Source organism: Vitis vinifera, chromosome 11 (genome assembly GCF_030704535.1).
Source record: "Vitis vinifera cultivar Pinot Noir 40024 chromosome 11, ASM3070453v1".
Classification (NCBI taxonomy): domain Eukaryota; kingdom Viridiplantae; phylum Streptophyta; class Magnoliopsida; order Vitales; family Vitaceae; genus Vitis; species Vitis vinifera.
The window spans coordinates 585,877-608,677 of record NC_081815.1 but is presented as its reverse complement, the minus strand read 5'-3'; the positions used below and the strand labels follow the sequence as shown (position 1 = coordinate 608,677).

The window sequence follows — 22,801 nt, the reverse complement described above, 5'->3', positions numbered from 1 at the left end:
GTGATAAAACTTATTATACTATTTTGTTTGGGAAATAATTATTATGTCTCGTAGACAAGCATGGCATACTTGTGCAAAACTATGAGTTATATTTGATTTATGAATAGATAATGTATATTATAAAATTATATTGCGTGATGTAGAAAAAAATGCTTTTTGATAACTAAACGTGAAAGATAGGAGAAAATTTCAAGAATTTATTATGTTTATTTTTCAAAAAATCTTAGGGTTTTAAATTGATGTATATACAATCAAAGACGGTTGGAAGTATACAATAAAATATAGATGGTTAGATCATGATATACATATATGAAACAAATATAAAAATAAAGAGGAATAGGCATAACTAACCGAGATAATTATAAATAAAAAAAGAATTAAGAAAGATGTAGAATAATGGCTATGAACTTTAGTACAAAATATATTACATTTATTAATGACAATAAATTTGAGTACAAAATACCATGAATCACAATATATAGATGCTACAATGAAATTGATATCATTTATCATATTGCTTTATATTTTAATTTTCAATTACAATAAACTTATATTGTTTTTCAATTATAATAAGAAGGTGTTTGATAAATCGACTTAATAACTTAATATGACTTTATAATTTAATTTAAGTTATTAAGTAGATTAAATATATTTGATAAAAAAAATTAATACTATAATTTAAAGTTATTTTTAAATTCAAGTATTAAATCAAAATAATTAACTTATTATTAATTTTAAGTTATTTTTGTCTTATTTGTCAATATTAGTAAAAATATATTTTAAACTTATAATTTCACATTCATTACTTATTTTTTATAATAAATATTTGATGGTTATTTATGCATCTATAATATTTTAAAACGGAATGTTTTATAAATAAATTTATCTAAAATAAATGTCAATTAGAATTAATTAGGATAAATATTAGTTAAAATGAATAATAATAAATGTGTCAATTTTATGATTTAAACTAAAATTTAAGTTAATTTTATCAAATAATCATTATATTTAAAGTGAAAAAAATAAGTATTAAGTTTTAAATCAATAACCTACAAATAATTTAACTTAAAATTAATTTAAAGTAAGTATTAAGTTTTACTCGACTTATTTTTTTTTAAATCGACTAGGGCATTTGAGACCGAGCGTGATCGCGAGTATGGCATCGATCGTACAATTTAAATTGCGGGGAATGAAGAGGGAATTTGAGTATTTGACTATTTCCACTATGCCACAGGACCCCTGGAAGTTCCATTACCAAACTATCCCAGCACCTACTCGTCTTTTTCTTGAATTCGTTGCATCTAAATATTCCCGTGTGCTCGAGCCTGCTGACTGCGGTGCACCCTCAGAGATACATCAATTTGCGCGAGCCAACTTCGTGATCACCATCGCGGTCGTTTAATATCGACGGCCTTGATTGTGGAGAACAGAGACTTTTGGTGTGCCGCCGCTACATGTTATCAAGGTCTCCTCAAAGCCCTGGCTTTGGGAAGTGGCGCACGTTAGTGCAAGCCTCTACCGGCGCTTGAAAATTCGGAAAGAGGGGATAACAGCTTCAATCTCTGAACTTTCATTGGCGAAGAGTTCAAATTCCGAATCGGTAAGTTCTTATTTTGTTCTTTGAAGCTCTTGGTTTCTTCTTTCTACGTTATTGACTGTACGAACGATTGGAAACTGGCATTATTTTATTTATATTTTTTTCTTTTTTTAAATCTTGTTTATGGACTAGTATTCGAAAGAGCTTAACGAAAATGAATTCGTAATGCGATTTTATGGCTCTTCAAGCTTTTATGAATCTAAGAGATTGGGGATTAGGCAATATTAGCATTTCAATCGGAAAATTAGGGCAGCGGACTAGCACTTTTTTCTTTTCTTTTCTTTTTCTTTTTTGGATTTTGGTTGCTGAGAAAACCGAGGGAATTAAATGAAAATAATCCTGTATGATGTTGATTCGGTTTTTCAGGGAACGACAAACTCAATTCAATTAAGTGAAGTATTTTCATCAGGGACAGGTAAGTGGAGGTCTCTGCTTCATCTTGTCTCAAGTAATGGGGAGTTCAAGATTCAAAAGTTTTATTTAAATGTGTTCTCTTACATTTTCTTCTGCAACGAAAACTTCATATATAGCATTTTTATTGGCCAATTAAGCAATAATTTGTTGCATTGAGCTTTTAAGCGGTTTGGTTCAACAGTTTTAACTGCAGATGGGATCTGGAGACGGAGCCGCACAAATGAACCTCTTGGAGAGAGGCCTATTGTCCAAACCTGGTTCTCATGATGAAGATACTGGAGCTGAAGATGAAACAGTCCTATATACAGCCTCTTTCAAAGAGATGGAAGATAATTTTGTGAAGTATCAAACAGCTCAATGGGTTCTATACTCGTTGCTTCTAATTTTAGCTTGGGGAATTGGATTGTTCATGTTGCTTTATCTACCAGTACGTAGACATATATTGCGGAAGGATATTCGGTCGAGAAGGCTATATGTCACACCTAATGCCATAGTCTACAAGGTAAATCTGCAAGCATTGCAAGTTTCATCTTTTTCTTTCAGCAAGCTCTGTGTTGTGTTTACTAAATTGTTTTGTGTGTGCCCATTTTCGATCATAACATGCTTAATTGGGGAGGGTTGGGTTTAATTCGGATATTCAATTTCGTGTGGTTTGAAAATTTTGGTTTTGCTTTGGCATTGTTTATGTGAATTTGGAATCTGTATGATTAGAATTCAGTCCAAAATCCACTGGTTCATAAATATTGGTATTGGTTTTAGTTTTAAGATTGGAAGTGAAACTTCTTAAGTAGTTTATTTTTTGTTGGTTGAAGCTGCTGACAAGTTTTCTAAGCCCTTTGCCTTAATATTTTATTGGTCTAATAAATGGTTGCTAATGCATTGTTGTATTCTCCTGCATACAACACAGATAATGCTCTAAATGTCACATTAGATTATGCAAGTCATGTACTTATACATTTCAGTAACACACTGTCTGTTTGCTCAGTATAGAAAACCAGTACCATTCCCATGTTTTGGAGTACTGAAGAAAGAGAAGCACGTTCTATTGCCTTCAGTTGCTGATGTTGTAATTGAACAAGGTAAAAAGTGTTAGCATGAATCCTTTCCACTATCCACAGTACCTGTAAAATTTCTAAGCTGTTGTTTCTTATATCTTTATATAAAGGCCAAGCTGCTTGATTTTCCAGCAAAATATTGTGGATCAGGTTGGCCTGGGATGTTTTGAGTTCTATTTTAATACATATAATGGGCTAATCTGGACCTACATGTCATTGACACTGCATTTAGTGCAACTTGGGCAATCAAAAAGGATTGAATGAATTCCCTGCTATATTAAACCATGCAACTTTTGATATCATGCTATTCTTCCTTCTTGCTGCAGACAATTTCTGCTTCCCCTTACCTAATTAAAATTCCAATTCTCAATTACTACCTTAATCCTCATAATATTTAGGAAGCACTTATTGTTATTCTCAGGATATTTGCAGTCCCTTTTTGGTGTATACTCTATTAGAATTGAGAATGAGGGTGTGAGAAGACCACCAAGTGATGATGTTCAAATTCAAGGAGTTGCATATCCAGGTGCTTTTAGGAAGGTACTCCTTATTATCAGATCATGTTTCTTATCTGTGACATCACATTAAAGGAAATTGATTTATTTAGTTAATACCGATGCCTTTTTAGGCTGTTCTAGCACGACTTTCAGATATAAGAAGTGATGTTCTCTCCAGGCAAGTTTCTGCAATTGAAGATGTTCCAAGTTTGAGGATAGGTCGTTCATCTACTGCATGGGTATGTCAAAACATTAGTACAAAAATTGAACCCCCAGTCAGTTTGAGTTCTTGAAAATTTTCTTAAATAATTTATTGATGCTTTAGCTCTTTTAGTTCGCTTTGTCATTTTCTACACAACCAGGAAGAAGTTTGTCCTTTGGAGTTCTCTCTCTCTCTCTCTTTCTCTCATATTTGGTTTTATAATTTTCCTCCTTTTATGATTGCAGATGTCACCATCAAAATCTCTTAGACATGACTCTTTTCCTCCTTCAGGGGAGCTTATGATCTTACAAAAACTAGAGGAGGTTGAAAGCTCTGTAAAGGTAGAAAGGCAACAATACTTTTTATCGTGGAAAAAAGAATTTGTCATGGGTAATGTCTCTAACTGTGGAACATGTATGTGGTGTTCACTGCAGAGAGTTCAAACTTTAATCGAGGAGCAACACTCTCAAACGTCACAATCTATATATTGAGGTGAGCAGACTCAAGATGCACAATGAAATACCCATACACTTGCTTCTGATGTCTTCCTTAGTGCATTTTTTTTATGGTTAAGCTGCATCGCTTAATATCAATATGCTACAGACACGTAAAGTAGCAAAAACATTGACCGTCTTACTGCAATGATAGCAGCAGATTTCTAATGCATTACTATATGGAAGATCCTAGCCTCCCCAGTTCATCTTAATGTGTCCTATATGTCACATCCATGGGCTGGATACCATATTGCACGTCCATGGGCTGGATACTATATTGCTGAGGCATCAAAGAGGCTGATTGGACTGGTAAAAATGATCGTCTTTGGTGCAGCCTGTTAGTGTCCTTATGTAAGCTTGTTCATCTTCTAAACAAGCCATCCTAAACTTTAATTGTTTAAGAAATCAAGTTTGAGTTAGGAGCATGCAGCTAGAATTCTGACCCCTAGAAACAAGCCGAAAACATATTTAAGAAAGTGGCCATGTAATAAAGCTCATAATGAATCATGAGGAATTGGGTTAGCTTTTACAATCACAGTTACCAAGTGAAAGGAAATGTGTCTAATTCATATGGCTATTGGTGTTGGATTTGAAATGGATCTGACTGTTGGATTAGGCTAAATAATAAGCTTGGATAGGTTCATAAAAATACATGGGCCTCAAAAAACCTTACTTGACCCAAAATGAACTTTGTCAGGTTGATTCAGCCTGGGCCAAGCTCAAGCTTGTTTAGAGCTCAATTCAAACTCAAATAAACCAAGTTTGAATTGCAGAATACTTGGCTTGGCTTATTATGCCCCTGCTCAGCTGTTTGGTATTGTCTATTATAATTTCTTGATATATTCTCATAATTGCTGAAGCTTTGTGCTTTCTATGTATCCATTTCTCTACAATAATAAATCAGATTTTGTTTGGAAATGAGAGCAATCAATGGTTTATTCATGTCATAAGTTGGTCTATTTTTGGATCTGTGATGCAGGATATGAAGTGAGGCATTGTATTGGATGTATCAATTTTGAAGCTATGTGTGTTTGGATGCCCTTTAGGAGCTATCACTCGTGGAGTACTAAAACATTACTTCATCAAATTTGAGTGAGGTATCTTTGCTGTCACCTCTGTGAATTAGTTTTCAGGCCATCAATTAGTTCCAGAGAACACACAGGTGTCATCAGTAACCCCAGTTGATTTTTAATTTGTATTTCCATGATTCACAAATAGGGAAAATATCTTTTCCATGTATTCATTGAGCTGGATTATCCCCTCTTGTTGCCTGTGCTTGCACATTTTTATTTTTATTTGTTTAATTACGGTTACTGGAGATTGTCTTGTTGTTTTGTAAGTAATGTTCAATATGTTGGGAAAATTGAAACTCTACTGATGAGATTGTTGCTGGAGAGTGGTTTTCTTTAAAACTTTTATCTCCTAATTCAGTACCGTATCACATGTCAGCAACTAAAAATATTAGGACCTGCCATATGATGGATCATATGGAGTTCATCATGTTTACCGTGAACCAACTTGATCAAATGAGTTTTAACTATTTGACTGTGCATACTATTTTTATGCTCCCAGGTGTTCTTCATTTTGACTGAATGAAAGTTTGGATCATCAAATCGAGGTGAATTTTGGCATTATGATTCTACCATCAGGACCGATTTGGTGTTTGGTTCTATGCATAGGCGATAGGTCATAGATAACAAAATGAAGCTGGTGAACTTTGACCTGTGTAGTTAAACAGCAATGCAGTTGACTGTGTACTTTTTGTGGTGGACCTGATGCCATCCCTCTTAGTTTAGGGAGGTGCAGACAACAAATACTGTGTCATGGGCTAAAGGAGGTTTCATTAGTATGGGGAGAGATTAATGGAGAGATCATTACTTAACATTCAACCCAGCACCACCCCACCCCATCCCAGAGGATAGGGGACCAAGAAGAAAGAGGGCTTGTGATGGTATTAGGCTTCCCTTCATTACTGAGGTTTCTTTCATTTGCTGATAACATCTGGCCATATCTAGATCATCTGAAGCATACCAGCCCTTTTAATTTGCCTACTCTTTTTTTGACCTTTCTTAAAGTTTGTTCACTCTCCAAAGAATCTAACAAAAACCATTGGACTACCAATATCCAATCAAATTGATTTGTTAGTGGTAATTCATTATATAGCTAATGGTATTATGTGATGTTCACTTATCTGATTAGTTATCACACATGGCTGGAAAGGTACATACGGAAAAAAGGATTCTTTTATTGTTTAAAAGAAATAGATTATTTTTTTTTAGATTAAGAGGGGAAAAAGCAAAAGAGAAATGGATTCAGTTTATTGTTTAGATAAAATGTATATATACAACACACTAACTGAAAAGAAAATCTGAGTTTATTCTCTCTTTCATTGGAACAGCTTTGTCTGGTGTGTGTCATACTTGCAATGGTACAGGATCAACCATTAGATATCCAAATTTCTGATTGAGCCTTGAAATCCTTCCCCTTCCCCCTCCCCACCCGCTCCACACCCACCTTTTTTCTATGTTGGACTATTATTGATTATTTGTTCTTATTCTTTTAGTTGCTGAGAAAAGATATCATCGTGTTGAAATTTAGATTTTGCATTGTTTGAGACTAGGGAAATGAGTAGTTTCCTGAAAATGTGCCTAAAACTCCTAGTGTTTGGCATAGTCATCCTTTTCTAATAGTAATAACCGTAAGTTAAAAACAAAATGAAACATATTCAGAATGCACTCTTGCTCTTTCTTTTTTTGATCGATTTTTCATATGCTCCACATTTTCCAAGTTGGAAAAATGCCCCAAAATCCTATGTTTATGTTAACAATTATCTACAAAGTGCCTTGAGCTAGGGCATTGTTGATTAGGGCCAAATTACTTTAGCTATGGACCACAGGACATAAAGTGATTAGATAATTATTATTACTACTTTTCTCTCCATAATTCTTATACATGTTGGGAAAAGAGGGAATTTATCTATTTACAAGGTTGGTACTTTTCTTCCTTCATTTGTTGCAAATGAACCAATCATCTTCCTGGCTTCTGGGGTACTCAAACTGTGGCAGGACCTACGTGTGAAAAATTCCATTGTCTTAAAAGGAAGGGTAGTTACTTTCTTTCTATTTGATATTTTCCTTTTACATGGTGACTGGAATTTTAAGCCAGTGTTGTTTGTGTGAAGAGGACATTCAGGACTTAGGTTGAGAAGATGTGGAGTTTGGTTTACCAATTTTGACTTGCCCTGAATTCTGCTAATGTTTCTTTATTAGTTTTTAAATATTTCAAATGTTTCTATATATATATATGACAATAATACCCTATGCTTTTAGCCTATCAAATAATGATAATAAATAATAATAAGTGATACGTTATGCTTTTGAAATGTCTTATGTTCTATCTGTTTGACACAGGATGAATGGGTTTGTTATGTAGAGAAATTTGTTTATTCTTTGCTCGAAATTGGATTCTTTGTAGATAAATGTTATTTTAAAGTGTTTTCTGGCTTTTGCTTGGCATTTGATGGAGTTCTACTAGTCGAAAAGCCCCATTATTATTGTGCTTGCTATCTGGAATGACCTCCCCCCCTCTCTCTCTCTCTCTCTCTCCCTTTTCATTTATTGGATACCAATAAGCTTGACAGTATTACAATACGACCATAGGCAACCTAGTTGAAAATGGGGCTTAGTGTTGAAATCAGAATTTGTTTTTGCTGGGTTTTGTTGCTATAAATCCAAATGAGGCTTTGCTTGCGTGGATTTCAAGGACACGTTTCAAAGCTGCCCAAAAAAGGTGGAGCCACATTACTCTCATTCACCATAACATTTGCAGAAGTTTCTCATGGTTTAGATCAAAGTACAGCATTTATTTATTTAGGTTGTTCCTTCTTCCCCCATCCACAAAAATCAAGTGTAGAAAATAGAATTGCTAAGTGAAACGGAACAGTCGATGCTAGTGAGATATTGAACTAAAGTGCAACCTAGGTAGTTTTTTTTTATTTATACTGTCTCATTTTTTAGAAGCATCAATTCTTTATTAATCCATATGGAAATTTTAGGGTACTGATTCTACACGTACCGAACTTGCAGTCTTGGCCGTTGAAAGCATATGATAAAATCTAAACTATTGGATGATGGTGGATACAAATACAATCAAAGTGTAAATAAACATGATAAAAATATATAAATAAAAAATTAAGAGTAAGGTATAAAACAATGAAATTAACTTATGCACGTGATTGGTTCTATATATTAGTAGGTGGAGATTGGGTACTGGGTACTATAGCGGACCCTAAATGATATGGTGGGATAGGTGGAGCCGAAACCAGACTATATTTACATGCCTTTATTTAACAAAATGGTGGCATTGTAATGGTTGAGAAACGGGGTACAGAGTACATACAGACTATATTTCTTCGAGCAAACTTAGTTGTCTTGCAGCCAACTGCCGTCTGACTCTTATCGATTATGTTTGGTTTGGTTGGTGTTGTTGGTTAGAGTTGATCTTCCTTTAATGTTATTTTAGCTGCTTCCCTTTCAAAAGATGGAAAGTCATATTATGTTAGTCTATGGTCCTGTTGAGGTAGGGCCGGGGAAAAATTCCTTGCTAAAAGAAAGAATTAAACCTCCTAGGGTCATTTAAAGACCTCTCTATAAGTCAATGCTGCTTTGCATTTTGTAAGCCCTCGTTCATATTCGGTTTATAGTTGAATGGTAGGCTGCTTCTTTCAAACTCTTATTAATAATGGTCCTATAAATACTATGTACAAGTGGTATTCTCATCTGTTATGCTATGTTTGTTTTTGGAAAACAATCTAAAATTTGATTTATAATGTAACTACAAAAGAAACAGATATGATTAAAGTATTTTCTTTCATTTTCCTTTTATATGTTATTTCCTTTTGTTTTTCCTCGCATTTTTCAAGGACTTGCTTTCTTATTTCTTGTATATGCAAGTGATCTAAGGTTATGGTTAATTCCATAAAATTTAAGGGATATATATATTTAAGATTAATAAATTATTTTTAATTATTATTTTAAATTCATTTCACTCATTTTAACTTTTCTATATGGAGATTAAACAATTCAAAATGCATTAATCTTTAAGTAATTGTAATTATATTTTATTTTAATTTTATATTTTTTTTATGGTAAAATCAAATATGATAAATTTATTTTTTCCCTAAATCATGTCTAGTTTCTAGAAAATATGAGAGAGAACATGAGGAAGGAAAATATAAAATAAAAGTAGAATGAAAGAACAAAGAAAAAATAAATTTAAATCAATAAATTATTTCTATACGATGTTTAAACTCATTTTATTTGTTTGAACTCTTTTATTTTTGCACTAAATTCATTTTTTCAAAAATAAATTTATTTTTTATATTAAATTCGTCTTTTAAAATATGATTCATTTTTTTTTTTTACCAAATTCTTATTTTAAAAAAATGAGTTATATTTTTATCTTAAAACATTATATAATAAAATCGTCATTTTAAAAAAGATGACTGCACCTTGTAATGAGTTACATTGAAATGTGTTTTCAAAACCATAAGTCATGTCTATCGCGTCTTAAACTTCCGGTTAGGGGCAGGCAACCAGGTGGGCACATAAACGTGAACGGTTTCAGTTGGGCAAGTGGCACATGCAAGTAGTATATGGATATATTCCGTTACAGAGGAGTTTAAAACTAGGTTTTAGACTATTGGTTCTCAGGAAGAAAAGGGAAGAAAAAAATATTAAAAAATAAAAAATAAATTATTTATCTTTTCTGATTGGTTGTCTTATAAAAATTAAGGAAAAAAAATTTAAATTATTGAGGGAGGCATCTAAATAAAATAAGATAATAAAATCTTTTAAACATTTTTTTCCCATATCTTTGATTTTTTTCTTTTTTCTTTTTTTCTCCTGTAACATCTAAATCATCTCAGTGTTGTTTCTGTTTTTTATTTTTTAAATCAGAAGTTTTTATATAAAATGGAATATCTCCTTAAAAAATTATAAATTTTCCTCATGTTCTTAAATATTACTTTTTAATTTTTTTTTTTTTTAATGAAAACGTTTAATTTTTTTTTTTTGTATTTATAATTATTTTATTTTGAGAACAAAATAAAAAAGTCGAAATGAACCCTTGGATATTTTTTGTTCTTTCCTTCAACCCAACTTTACATTTTGTTGTATAAACAATAGGCTAAGCCATGGTACAAATGATAGGTTCTTTTCCATCTTTTAATGAGGAGGAGAAAGGAAAATGAATGGACGCCGGTGGAGGGAATCCATATAGAAAGCGGCAGCGAGTCATTGAACCTAATTTAAAATGTGAAAATAATGCTGCTATTGTCATTGATTCCTCACCAGTCACCACCATTTGCACTGCTTTATGACTTCATCTTACGGAGGAGTTGAAATAGCAATGAGGCGTTATCTTTTGTCAAAACAATTATAAATGAGTGTGGCTGAATTGTCCGGAAACACTGTCTCACGTTTGGAAGGAATGGAAATAACAACTCTATTTTATTTTTCATTTATATCTTGTGAATTTGTCATTGCTTATTCAAAATGAAAAAAATTCATAATCATGGAATCTAAAACCCCATTTTCTATTTATATTTAATTTCTTGGGTGTGTTAAATATAAATATAATACCTAAACGTGTTTGTTTAGATCTCCAAAAAGATTTAACCATTAAGATTACGTGTGATAGGATAGGATATGATTTCGAACATGATATCCATAAATATACGTATCTTACGGATGTGATATTTTAAAGTAACATATCTAATATGATATGTTATATTATATTATATTTATATTTAATTTATAAAATAAATAAAAAATAATGTGAAATATAAATTATTTTTAATGTTTAAAATAAAAATTATATTACATTTAAATATTTTTAATCTTTAAAAATGAAAATTTTATTATGCTTAATAATATTCATGATTAAATTATTTGAGCTTTACAAATAAATTTTTATATTTTGTTATTTAATATATAAAAATAATTTATATATCATATATTAATATTATTTTATAAATATATATTTTTATTTTTTATCATAAATTTAATTTATAATAAAAAAATTATTTTGTAAAATGAGTATTTTAAAAAATAAAAAATTGATAACATTAATATATCTATGTAAAATGGATAAAAAAAAAGATTACATCAATTATTTTATCTCATATTTAGTTGAATATGATATGGTAAGCTATCTCAAACCAAACATGGGATATGATATAATATCCTTTCTTTTATTTTATTCCATGCTACCAAACATGACCTAAGAGTGTTTTCGGAGGATTCCCCTTTCCTTTCATCCAAACGGATCCTAATGCTTGGTGGTATCGTGGCGCCTTGTGAATGGCTAATGGCTTCATAGAAAGCCTACAAAACTCTGATGTGTATTGCGACGCTATAATGTCCATATACCGATGGCATATGCTCTCTCTTCTTGCTATTATATTATTATTAAATCGAATACCACCAGGCCCACGTGCCAACTAAATATTAAAATCCAGCAAATTACAAATGACCTAAGATATTTGATTCCATTACGAAAATTAATTTCATTTGGTGCGATTTGGGATGCATTGAATTTAATTGTGAATTTGGTGGCTTGGTCCAGTTCCCGTCTGTTTGGATACAAAGGGGCACCCATCCCTGCTAATAAAGATATTTCTCTCTTTTACTAACCGTGAAATAAAGTAATAAAATTTTCTAACATATCATTATTTTTTAGAAGAATTCTTTTTTGAAAAATAATGCATTCTCTTTGTTTTCTTTTAAATGTAATGATTTTCAAGAAGAATTATAATAATTCAATACAAAAGTATCGTTTACTTTTTTTTTTTTGTGTTAAATAAAAATAAAAATCAAAACTTTTAAAATATCCTATCGGTATTATAATTTTTTATTAATTATGAATGATATGTTTGGTTTTGAGAAAATATTAAAAAAATAAAAAAAAAAGGGATAAAATTTTTCACGCTTGCAAAATATGAAAAAAATAAATTTTAATTTTTTTTGTTCATTCTATTTTTCTCATACTTTCTCTTGTATTTCTCAAAAATCAAAGCCGTAAAATGACACAAATGTGTATTGAATAAATGGAACTTACTCATCAGTGAGTGGGGCCCAGCACTGGGGGAGTGGGTAGCATTGTCATTTCACCAAGAGGAGTGCCAACTGCCCACAGGCCATCATACAATACAATACACATAATCTTAATTATTAATTTTATTTATTTAAACATTAGTAAAAACACTAATTTATAATTTTTTTGGTTTCGGCTCAGAGATCCTTAAATTATATATGTACATATATATATATATATACATGTTTTCTCACTCTCATTTCGTAACAAGTCTTGCAGAGAGGGAGCACTTGGCGCTGTCGTCTCTTGAGACGACTCAGATTGTTCCAAAACTTGGCTATCTGAAACGGCTTCCACCGCAGGAGTTTCGATTCCATTTGGTGTGGTTTCTTCAGAGAAATGCACAGAGCCACATCATCGTCTTCTCCGTCAATGGAAGTGTAGATTCAGATTTGAGATTGAGATTTCACACCGACTTCACACCTCTCCATTGATCGGAAATTTTCTATTCCTCTTCACTGTTTGTTTTGTTTCGTCTTAATCTCTTCTGTGTCTCTCCCATGGCGGCGTCTCCTCTCTGCACGTGGCTAGTGGCCGCTTGCATGTCGGTGACCGCCGACAATGAGTTTGCGCCGAAACCGTCGATGGTACAGTGTTCGAAGAGATTGAGCAGGTGGGGGAAGAGGAGGAGGGTTTTGGCTCAATGCAGCGACTTCGCTCGAGGTGGGTCGATTTCGTCGAGCATTCAGGGTCTGGTGAGCTCGTGTCTGGCTTTCGAGCCCTGCGACCAGTATTGTAGCTCCAAGGGGCTTCCTTACTCGGCCTTTTTCGGTGACAATGCTCTCTCGTCGGTTTTCGGATCCAAGTCTCTTCCTCTGAATCGAAGGCAGAGGCGAACCAATCGAGGCTCTCATTCGGGTAATTCCTTCTTCTCGTGTTATACTCGAATCGAGCTGGTTTTTGTTTTTGGTTAATTCATGTTGCTGCTGCCTCTAGTTTATGCAATTTTAATGTGTTAGTTATTGCTTTTAATTTAAAAATTTGGAATTCTAACATTTGACAGAATTCTGTTTTATTTGTATATTGCCCATCACAGGGTTGATGCCATGCTTGATTCGATATTAATTCAGTGTTTTATATAAATTATGTAGTGGAAAATTGATTTTACTTAATTCTATCTTTGTAAAAATTATTGAATCAATAGAAGCTGAAACCTCAAATATTGGATGTTCCTCAGTTTTTTTTTTTTCAAGTTGTTACTTCTATTATTATTTGGGAACAATTGGTATCAAGATGTGAAGGCTGTGTGCAGAATGCTAGTGGCATCATTATTCCACTTGGTCTTATGATTTTGATGATTGTAGTTGCCTTGGTTATTTCCTTGATCTTTATTATTAGGAGTCAGCTGCCTTTAAGCTACATAAATTACGTGACAGGCTTAGAGGATCCATGAAAAAAGCTCTGTTGAGGAACTTGATGTTTGGTTTCACCATTTGTTTATTGGACCAGATCATCTCAGAGAGCCCTCTCAAGTATGAAGAGAGTGTACTCTCACCTACTCAGGTGGTAGGCAAGGTTGTTTTAATATTCGAATCTTCATCTAGGAGTTTTGTGATGTTGCTAAGTTGTCCTAACGCAGAAGGCTACTTCTGCATATATAATTGTCTAAGTACCAAACTACCTATATACTTACTGAGGTACATTCACCACATGGGCCTAACTGATTTGCAAATTTAGGGGAAACCATGGCAGTGGCTGTGCAACCTGCAAAGGAGGTCACAACAAAGAAGAAACCTCTTACAGAACAGAGGCGAGTAGTTGTGACAGGGATGGGGGTCATGAGCCCAATTGGTCATGAACCAGACAGCTTCTACAACAATCTGCTTGAGGGTGTTAGTGGCATAAGTGAAATAGAGAGTTTTGATTGTTCTCATTTTCCAACGGTAATTCTTATTACGATCTCTTTGTACTGTAGTCATTTGCTTGGTCTAGATTTTACTAGTATTGTCTTTATATTGTAGAGAATTGCTGGCGAGATCAAGTCCTTCTCAACAGATGGATGGATTGCACCGAAACTTTCCAAAAGGATGGACAAGTTCATGCTATACATGCTCACTGCCGGCAAGAAAGCCTTGGCGGATGGTGGAATTACAGAAGATGTAACTGATGAGTTGGATAAATCTAGATGTGGAGTTTTGATTGGCTCAGCAATGGGTGGCATCAAGGTAAATTTTGACAGTTTGATACAGATTTTACACAAATAGATAATGCAGGAAAAACCCTGTCATGAGCTTCTACTGAGTCATCTTAAATTTGATGTTCTATAAGAAACCTAACATGAAACTTTTTACCCCCCATCACATCTGTTGGCTATGTGGTTTCCATGTGAGTGAGACAAGCAATCCAAAGACAGGACTCAATTGTACCCAGATAATCTTAAATTGGGATGATACTTGTTTTCAATATTTAATTTTCCACATGTAAAAGGCAGTCTATTATCCTTATCCATGTAATGAGATTCTCTTGGAGATTTTCCTGTCAGGAGAGGAAACTTGGGGCTCCAGACAATTAAATGCAGCTTCATAACCTGGGAAGCAGATTCATTGTGCACTGCACATTCTGTAGATTGATTAATTCTTTTTGGGGTGTTCACTACTTCCTTGCCCATTAACAGAATCCTCTTGGAAAATCTCTTAGCCAGAAAATGGGGTCCTGGCTCCAAATTCCCTAAATGAGAGCTCCATAACCTGCAATGGGGGCAAGGAAGCAGATTCATCCTGCATTGTTGCTGTATCTTGATTACTTTGTTTTATGGGGTTGTTTTGTGAATGAACAGGTTTTTAACGATGCCATAGAAGCTTTGAGGGTCTCATATAGGAAGATGAACCCTTTCTGTGTACCTTTTGCCACTACAAATATGGGCTCTGCCATGCTTGCAATGGATTTGGTCAGTGTTATTATTATTATTGTTGTTGTTGTTGTTGTTGTTACTATTATTGTTTAATTGAGATACAACCATATCGGTATTAACGTTTGGAAATGACCTTTCAACTGCTTATTTTCTACCGAACTGCAGGGGTGGATGGGCCCAAATTATTCAATATCTACTGCTTGTGCTACCAGCAACTTCTGTATATTGAACGCATCAAATCATATCATCAGGGGTGAAGCTGTAAGTGTCTTGCATTGAGCACTGGATATTTATGATTCTCTTATATTTTGCTAATGTTGTATTTATTTTTTCATGAATGGTTTAATAGTAAAGTCAAACAAAAAACTGCTACTTCATTTTCTTTTTCATAGATGATCATTCTGATTTTTCCTTTTTGTTCTGGATCCAATCTAGAACCTCCCTATACCTGCTCCACCTGCCCCCTGCTAGTCAGGCCTCGGGGGAAACTGCTATTTCAATTTTGCGGCAATATTTTCTAATTTTCTGAGATCTTGCAGGACATGATGCTTTGTGGTGGCTCAGATGCGGCAATCATACCTATTGGTATCTAATTCTGTTTCTTCTTTTGCCTTCAAGTCAGTAAGTCTCAATTTGGAGTGGCTTGAAGTTTGTTGTTGTCTATATAATAATTATTGGCACAGGTTTGGGAGGTTTTGTTGCTTGTAGAGCACTTTCACAGAGGAACAACGATCCTACCAAAGCTTCACGTCCTTGGGATACTGTAAGATTCCTAATATATCTACTGCTTTCATTTTTTCCCTCTTTTTTTTTTCATTTTCTACATCTTAGGAAATGATTTGCCAAACTTCTTGATTCTAATGATAATAAGTAAACGCACTGAAAGCAACATTATCTTTAGTTAATTTGAGGATAAGTAAATGATAATTTTGGATCATGAGAACCAAATGTTGTATTTTCATAAGAGGAAACCCGATTTGAAAATGGGAAATTTGACAGTGTGTGGAGTACAAAATTCACGAGTATATCTGGATCCAAAATTTCTGTACTGTTGGGCTTATTTTTATTTTTAAATTTGTTTTAGACATTTCTGTCAAAGCTATTGTGTCATTTTCGTTTCTTCTGTAGTTTATGGTAATGATTATCTTGAAATATGGTTCTCTTTTTAAACAGAACCGTGATGGATTTGTTATGGGAGAAGGAGCTGGGGTCCTGCTTTTAGAAGAATTAGAGCATGCTAAGGTATACTTGCATCAACTCAACAAAACCATAAATTTCAACTACTTAGTGTCAATACATGTCTTCTATTTTCATTGAAGGCAATGTTCTATTCTTAAATGATGGGTTATGGTGTCTTCTGTTGCGGCATTGACCCAGGTTCTGTTTCATTCAATTTTGTTCATGTAGAGCTTCAAATTTTCATTGAATCGCTATCTACAAAGGCCTCCATTGCCCTTGGTTGCCCCTGCAGATTTGTCTTAGATAAAAACTCTCCTTAATCTTGTTGTCAACTGTTGCTACCCATATTCTCTTCAATGCATTGGTTTCTAATTTCTCATATTTTTCTTGTTTGCTAATCTCTGGTAGCACTTGATCATTTTCATATGTTGTGATCAAGATTCCCTTTTTTTGGTGTGTGTGTGTGTCTTTTTTAGGAATCCTTAGTCTAATTATTTCTTGGTTGTTTAATCATTTCTTTCTGATTTTTCAGAAAAGAGGTGCAAAAATTTATGCAGAATTTCTGGGTGGAAGCTTCACTTGTGATGCCTACCACATGACTGAGCCTCACCCTGATGGTATTGTGCCAAGTCTTTTTGTTCTTATTCTACACCCATGAAAGTCCTATGTGATCTGGGCTGAAGGATTTTAATTTTCTTTTATTTTTCTGGCTATTTTTCTTGTTTGTTGGTGTTCTTGTTTATAGTCCCATGTAATATACTATGTGATATATTATGTATGAAATACAGTTCAGTCCATCACCGACGCATATCCTAGTCCCTAGGTGTATCATTCAGGCACTCCATGGGCTTGACTAGCTGTTTCTTCAATTAGGCTACTGATGTATCAAATAAACATTGAGAATATTTTAGTGAATGCATTTATGTAGCAACAAAGGGAGTATGTAATGGATCACTAATTTACCATTCAGCTGCCCTTCACATGGCTCAATTTGGTTTTTGATTTTCTAATTCCCAGCAGCCATTCAAAGCAAATTCTCTGAATAACTTGAGAGAAGTACCCATATATTAATATTTTCTCAAGAAGGCCCTACCAACTTGATGTCAATGATTTAATGAATTGTTCATTAATATTTCAAATATATAAATATATATGTATTTTAAAAAACCTCCTAAAAGTAGTTGTGAAATTCTCAAGTTAATAATTCTATTTTTGCCCATATGCTTCTTTTTTCATAACATGCTTCACTATGTTGCATTTTCCTGAGCAAGTTTAGGCTGGTAGTTTTTATTTGTTTACAGTTCTCTGATCAGTTCTCACAAAGTCACAATGTGGATTATTTCCATTAGTGAATGGTCCTGGAGTTCTGAGATAGTCATCATGTTTGCCCCTTGCAACCATGCTAGGCACTTGTAAATGCAAGCTAACATTCTTTGGTTAACATCTGAAAACAGGTGCTGGTGTCATTCTCTGCATAGAAAGTGCCTTGGCTCGATCCGGGGTGTCCAGAGAAGATGTGAATTACATAAATGCACATGCTACCTCCACACTTGCTGGAGACTTTAGAGAGTACCAAGCCCTTGTTCGTTGTTTTGGCCAGAATCCTGAGGTAACTTAAATGCATGGTATTTTTCTTTTATTTGTTTGTTTCTAAAACCATTATATGCTGATATGCTGTGCTTGATGAGTTCTCTAAATTTATTCTTTTTTTTTAAAAAAAAAAATAGTTAAAAGTGAACTCTACAAAATCTATGATTGGTCACCTGCTAGGAGCAGCTGGTGCAGTGGAGGCCATTGCAACAATACAGGTAACCAACCATTCATGGCTTTAGGTGTGGTAAATATCAGAAAAATCCATAATTTTAAATTCAAAATTATAGCATTGTTTCTTATTTTCTTGTTTCTATGAAGGGCTCTTTGATTGCACTGCATTTTATTATAACATTAGTTTCAGCTTATGAGCATTCACCAGTAAACTTTAAGGATAAATTGCTCGTAATTGATACTATTTGTAATTGAAAAAGTAAAATATGGTTATTACTATTAAGAAGGGTATTTAAAGTGTATCTATCATCTATTCCATTGGCATCTCTTGTATAAAAAGTGGGAGTGCTTCGTGCATCATACAATTTTATCTGACTTAAACCCTTTACGCTCCTTCATTTCTTCAAATGACATAAATCAATTTACTCATTACATTCTATGCATGGGTAGTGATAATTTAATTTCCTCATTGCATTTCATCTTTGTGATGCATCTATTCCTCGTTGAGCCCTCTTCATTGTTGGGCATTAATGGTCTATGTGTAGGCACATCTACCAGAAAATTTAAGTGCTTATGGAAGTTCAACTTCAAATTCCTAATTTTCCTTGGGGACACCTGGTTTTTAAACTTCCAAATAAAAAATGAGTTTCAATTAATGTCCATGTATGTTTACTTGTTTAACAGTGCAAGATGTACCCAACTGTGGGTGTCATTTGGAAAACTTTTATTCTGAAGGTCACAAAATGAAGACTTGTTGGCAATTTCTTTGAAAATGAAAGCTTTAATACCTAATGCAACATGATAAGATCAATTGATGTCACTAAGCTGATGGGCCTATATTTGTTGGACTTGTTTGACTGGATGACCTTAGTGAGCATCCACTCTTTAAATGTTTATAACTGTTATTTATACTGGTGGGAATAATTCATTGTTAGTATGAATATATTGATATATTGTTTGCCTTGTTAGGTTTTTTGACAATGTCAATATGTCCTTATTAACATTGATATCGATAATAGTTCAGTATATATTGATAACTCTCATGTTGATAGATGAGGAAAGGGTCCCCATTCCTGGTGACAGAAGGGATCCATTTGTCATAGATAACACCCAGGGATTAAAGAGAAATTACTCTGGCTAATTAACATGCTATCAGTCAGGGAGTTGTAACAGATATAAATGATTACTAATCTAACAGCATATAATCTGGTTTGAAGATGGTATATTGGAATGGTTGAAACATCAGCACCCAAAACGTGGTGCAGACATGGAGCATAGGCATGTCATATGGCATAAATTAGAATTGGGCATCGGGCATGCTTTTGCTAGGTCAACTGTAAAATCACATCCTCCTCATTTGTTGCCGAAACCACTTAAAGACAATAATTTCAATGTTGCCCTGGCTTGTAGTGTTTGAGGACCGCAGTTGCTAATAAGAGAGACTGAAATGTATTGTGCAGTGCTGAATGTGTGCTTTCTGTTGTAAATCTTCTTCTTTGGAGGTTTTATATCAGTATATTTGAATGAAAGGGGAATCTTTCTGGGAGGATTTAATATATGCGTGGTTCTATCTTTGATTTTACAAATTCAAGTTAGTGGTGTGTTTTGGTTTATTCTAACAGAAGGGAAGGTTATATAATCTACTTTCCCTTACTGCTATAACTACAATATAGCCCAATGTGTTTTGAAAATAAAGAGCATTTCTGTTCTCTCGCATTTCCAAGTTCTGGGAAAGTCAATGGTCCCTGGATTTGAATTATGTTCCAGGCATGGTGCATGTCTTCCCTAAGTGTCAATATGCCCTCATGCAGGGTCCCTCTATCAACAGTTTGGTTTAAATCGAATAGTTGGTTTTTTCATTTTTTGTGTGGATCTATAGAAACTTACCATTTGATTCCCTTCTTTTGTTTACCTTTTTACATGACATTGTATTTCCCTTCTAGGCCATACGGACAGGGTGGGTTCATCCAAATATCAACCTTGAGAGCCCGGAGGAGGGTGTGGTATGTATTTACACCTTCATCACCATTTTTTTATTAAATGTATGATACTTAATGACAGGGTCTCTTATGGCAAGTTAGATAACCCTTTTTAACTGCCATATAATCATTTACCATTAAATCATACATCCTGAGGTAATTCATTGGAGTACAAATCTTCCTATCCACAAATTGTTAGAAATAGCAAAACTGGCTGTAAAGTCAGCTACTGAGTTTGTTTCTCTATGTAAAGTCGTTAGCTAACTTCAAAATTCAACTACCAGTTTCATTTTATAGCAGCGATCGTCTAACACTGCTAGAACATTAAATCAGGATACGGATTTGCTAGTGGGCTCAAAGAAAGAAAGACTCGACATCAAGGTGGCATTGTCTAATTCATTTGGGTTTGGCGGCCACAATTCATCAATCATATTTGCCCCTTACAAATAGACCTTGTGGCCTACTCTGAACTTGCTCACTTTAATGAGGCCAAATGTATCTAGGTATGCAACCTTCTTTTGTTTTAGTTCCTGGGTACTGGAATACGAGATAGAAACCAAGCTCCAGGTGGAGTTGTTAACGCTGAAGCTTGTTTTTCCATTGCTACATGATCAGGAGAAAATTATAGGGTGTTGGGTTGAGAGTTATATCCAGGGTAGTTCCAGAAAGAACTTTGTCCCGGACACTTTTGTCGTAGTAATAACTGATTATCAAATCTTCAGTTGATTGGCACTGATGGGTTGGTCACATCTTGCAGTTGCTGAGCACCCAGGGAACCTCCTCTGTATCTCATCTTTTGTTTGCCAGAAGGGAAGTTAAAAAATTCAGTGTTATAAGTCACTTTTTGCTTCTGTTGCTATCAGCCAATATCCTTTTCCTCATAAAAATAGCTGTAATAGGGTTTCTGCATGTGATCTAGTTGATATGAGCTGTTCACCCACCAGTTCTTGAGTTTGTTTGGAGTGATTGTGATTCTGTGAGGTCAGAACCACTTCCTCGTAAAAATTAGGTATTTAGTAATTTTTTTAGAATTATTTTTGAAAATCTAGAGAACGATTCTAGGTCAATAATTTGATAGGTAATTCATTAAGATAATGTTTTGTTTTTTTTTGTTTTTGGGTATATAATGTAATTTAAAAAAAAAAACTTACAATGGTCCTCCTTATTTGTATTTTTGTTGGATTTATTTATTATAATCGAGTCCCTTTTTCGAGTTTATTTTTATTCAACAGTTCACAATAAAATCTGAAATTCTAAATATCGTCTAATATTGAATTGGTAGGCTAGAATTCTTCACTATTTCAAATGATTTAATTTGATAAGCTAATATAAATAACTTTTTCTAGAATTCTACACCATATTTGAAACATAACACCCCAATCATGGTATAAAATTTAGGGTCAAGTTGTGATTTTGAATGGTACCGTTTTGATGACACATCAGACATGTGCCACCAATAAAAAAACATGTGTGCAGTATGGCCTTAAATATTTACTTTTATTGAACAGTGATTAAACTCATTTAGGTTTGTTAAGATTTTAGTTATATCAATTTTAAGTTAATCACGTTAGAAGGGGATGACTAGGTGATGATTTTTTTTTTTTTAATAAATTTAAACTATATAAAGGCAAATGCCAATTATATATGATTAAATAACAAAAACAATAAAAAACCAATTGCATATAAAATAAGGAGAGTAAAAAAGAGATGATGCAAATTCAAAATTTTTATATTGGTATGATGCAACTTATTTTATTTTTTTTATTCAATCAAAAAATAAATATCACTTTAGTCTATATCCATTCTCTTCAAATCCTTAACTTAATGAGGGTTTTATTAATCAAAAGCTTTCAACATAAGCCTCCAAATATTATAATTGAATTGATAAACTCTTATGGACATTTACAATTTTTTCAAGAGAAGTCTTATTCTTGAATACTTCAAGTGATATCTTTTATTTGACAAACACTAAGTGATACTTTATCTTAACTCACCTCACAAAGGTTACAAGAAATGATTGAAAAATAAACTTACAAAATCCTACTACTAGTTTAAGATTAAATGAATATAAGATAAACTATGATGAAAGTACACTAATGTATATGCTAATTTTAAAGCAAAATGGACTAAAAAAATTGGAATGTTAAACTTACAAAACAATAAAATTTGAAGCCCAAACTAGCAATTAAGTAGAGTTTGGGCTCGACTAGTTGAGCAATAGGCTCGATAAGTTCACTAGCCATTGTATATTAATTGTACTAGCAAGTGACCATTGAACAATTGGTTCAACTAATCCTCAACTAATTGAGGCTTTGCCTTAATTAGCTACACCTCAACTAGTGGAAGTTAAAGTGCACAACATGTCCCTCGGCCTACCAAGCCCAACCAATTCAACTGGTTCCCTGGCCTTTCAATCGGTAGCAAATATGGTATGATACATAATGGAATTGGTACCATATCATTTTCCCACCCGGAACCAAACCATGTTCCCGCGGTTTACCAGAGACTAAAATTTCAGGGCTGCCATCCAATGGCTATTAAGGGTTCCAACAAGTATTTCAATGATCCAACGATTGGATTTCAATTTGAATGTGATTCAACCATAAAAAGTAATT

General features: G+C 33.6%; 2 protein-coding genes across 4 annotated transcripts; both read left to right on the top strand.

Annotated features, from left to right (window-relative positions):
- The first annotated feature begins 1,173 nt into the window (after positions 1-1,173).
- Positions 1,174-5,653, top strand: LOC100256095 (uncharacterized). Of its 2 annotated transcripts, none has more exons than XM_010657790.3 (9): positions 1,174-1,600; positions 1,964-2,012; positions 2,205-2,513; positions 2,997-3,090; positions 3,488-3,606; positions 3,695-3,802; positions 4,011-4,106; positions 4,200-4,257; positions 5,239-5,653. In XM_010657790.3, the coding sequence occupies exons 3-8, from the start codon at positions 2,205-2,207 to the stop codon at positions 4,254-4,256; spliced, it is 783 nt and encodes a 260-aa protein (XP_010656092.1). In that variant the 5' UTR covers positions 1,174-1,600; positions 1,964-2,012; the 3' UTR covers position 4,257; positions 5,239-5,653. The 2 variants fall into 2 exon arrangements, with proteins under 2 accessions (XP_010656092.1, XP_002277580.2); XM_002277544.5 differs by having other exon boundaries at positions 2,193-2,513.
- Positions 5,654-12,530: 6,877 nt separating this feature from the next.
- On the top strand, positions 12,531-21,404 carry LOC100262737 (3-oxoacyl-[acyl-carrier-protein] synthase II, chloroplastic). 2 transcript variants are annotated; one of them, XR_002031154.2, is made up of 14 exons: positions 12,531-13,271; positions 14,091-14,296; positions 14,375-14,578; positions 15,190-15,300; positions 15,430-15,525; positions 15,804-15,849; positions 15,948-16,027; positions 16,438-16,506; positions 16,976-17,060; positions 17,898-18,052; positions 18,171-18,251; positions 20,151-20,210; positions 20,520-20,689; positions 20,944-21,404. XR_002031154.2 is itself a non-coding variant. In XM_010657789.3 (14 exons), exons 1-13 carry the CDS (start codon positions 12,914-12,916, stop codon positions 20,634-20,636), a joined length of 1,668 nt encoding a protein of 555 aa, XP_010656091.1. In that variant the 5' UTR covers positions 12,531-12,913; the 3' UTR covers positions 20,637-20,681; positions 20,944-21,404. The 2 variants fall into 2 exon arrangements, 1 of the variants encoding a protein (XP_010656091.1); XM_010657789.3 differs by having other exon boundaries at positions 20,520-20,681.
- The last annotated feature ends 1,397 nt before the right edge of the window (positions 21,405-22,801 follow it).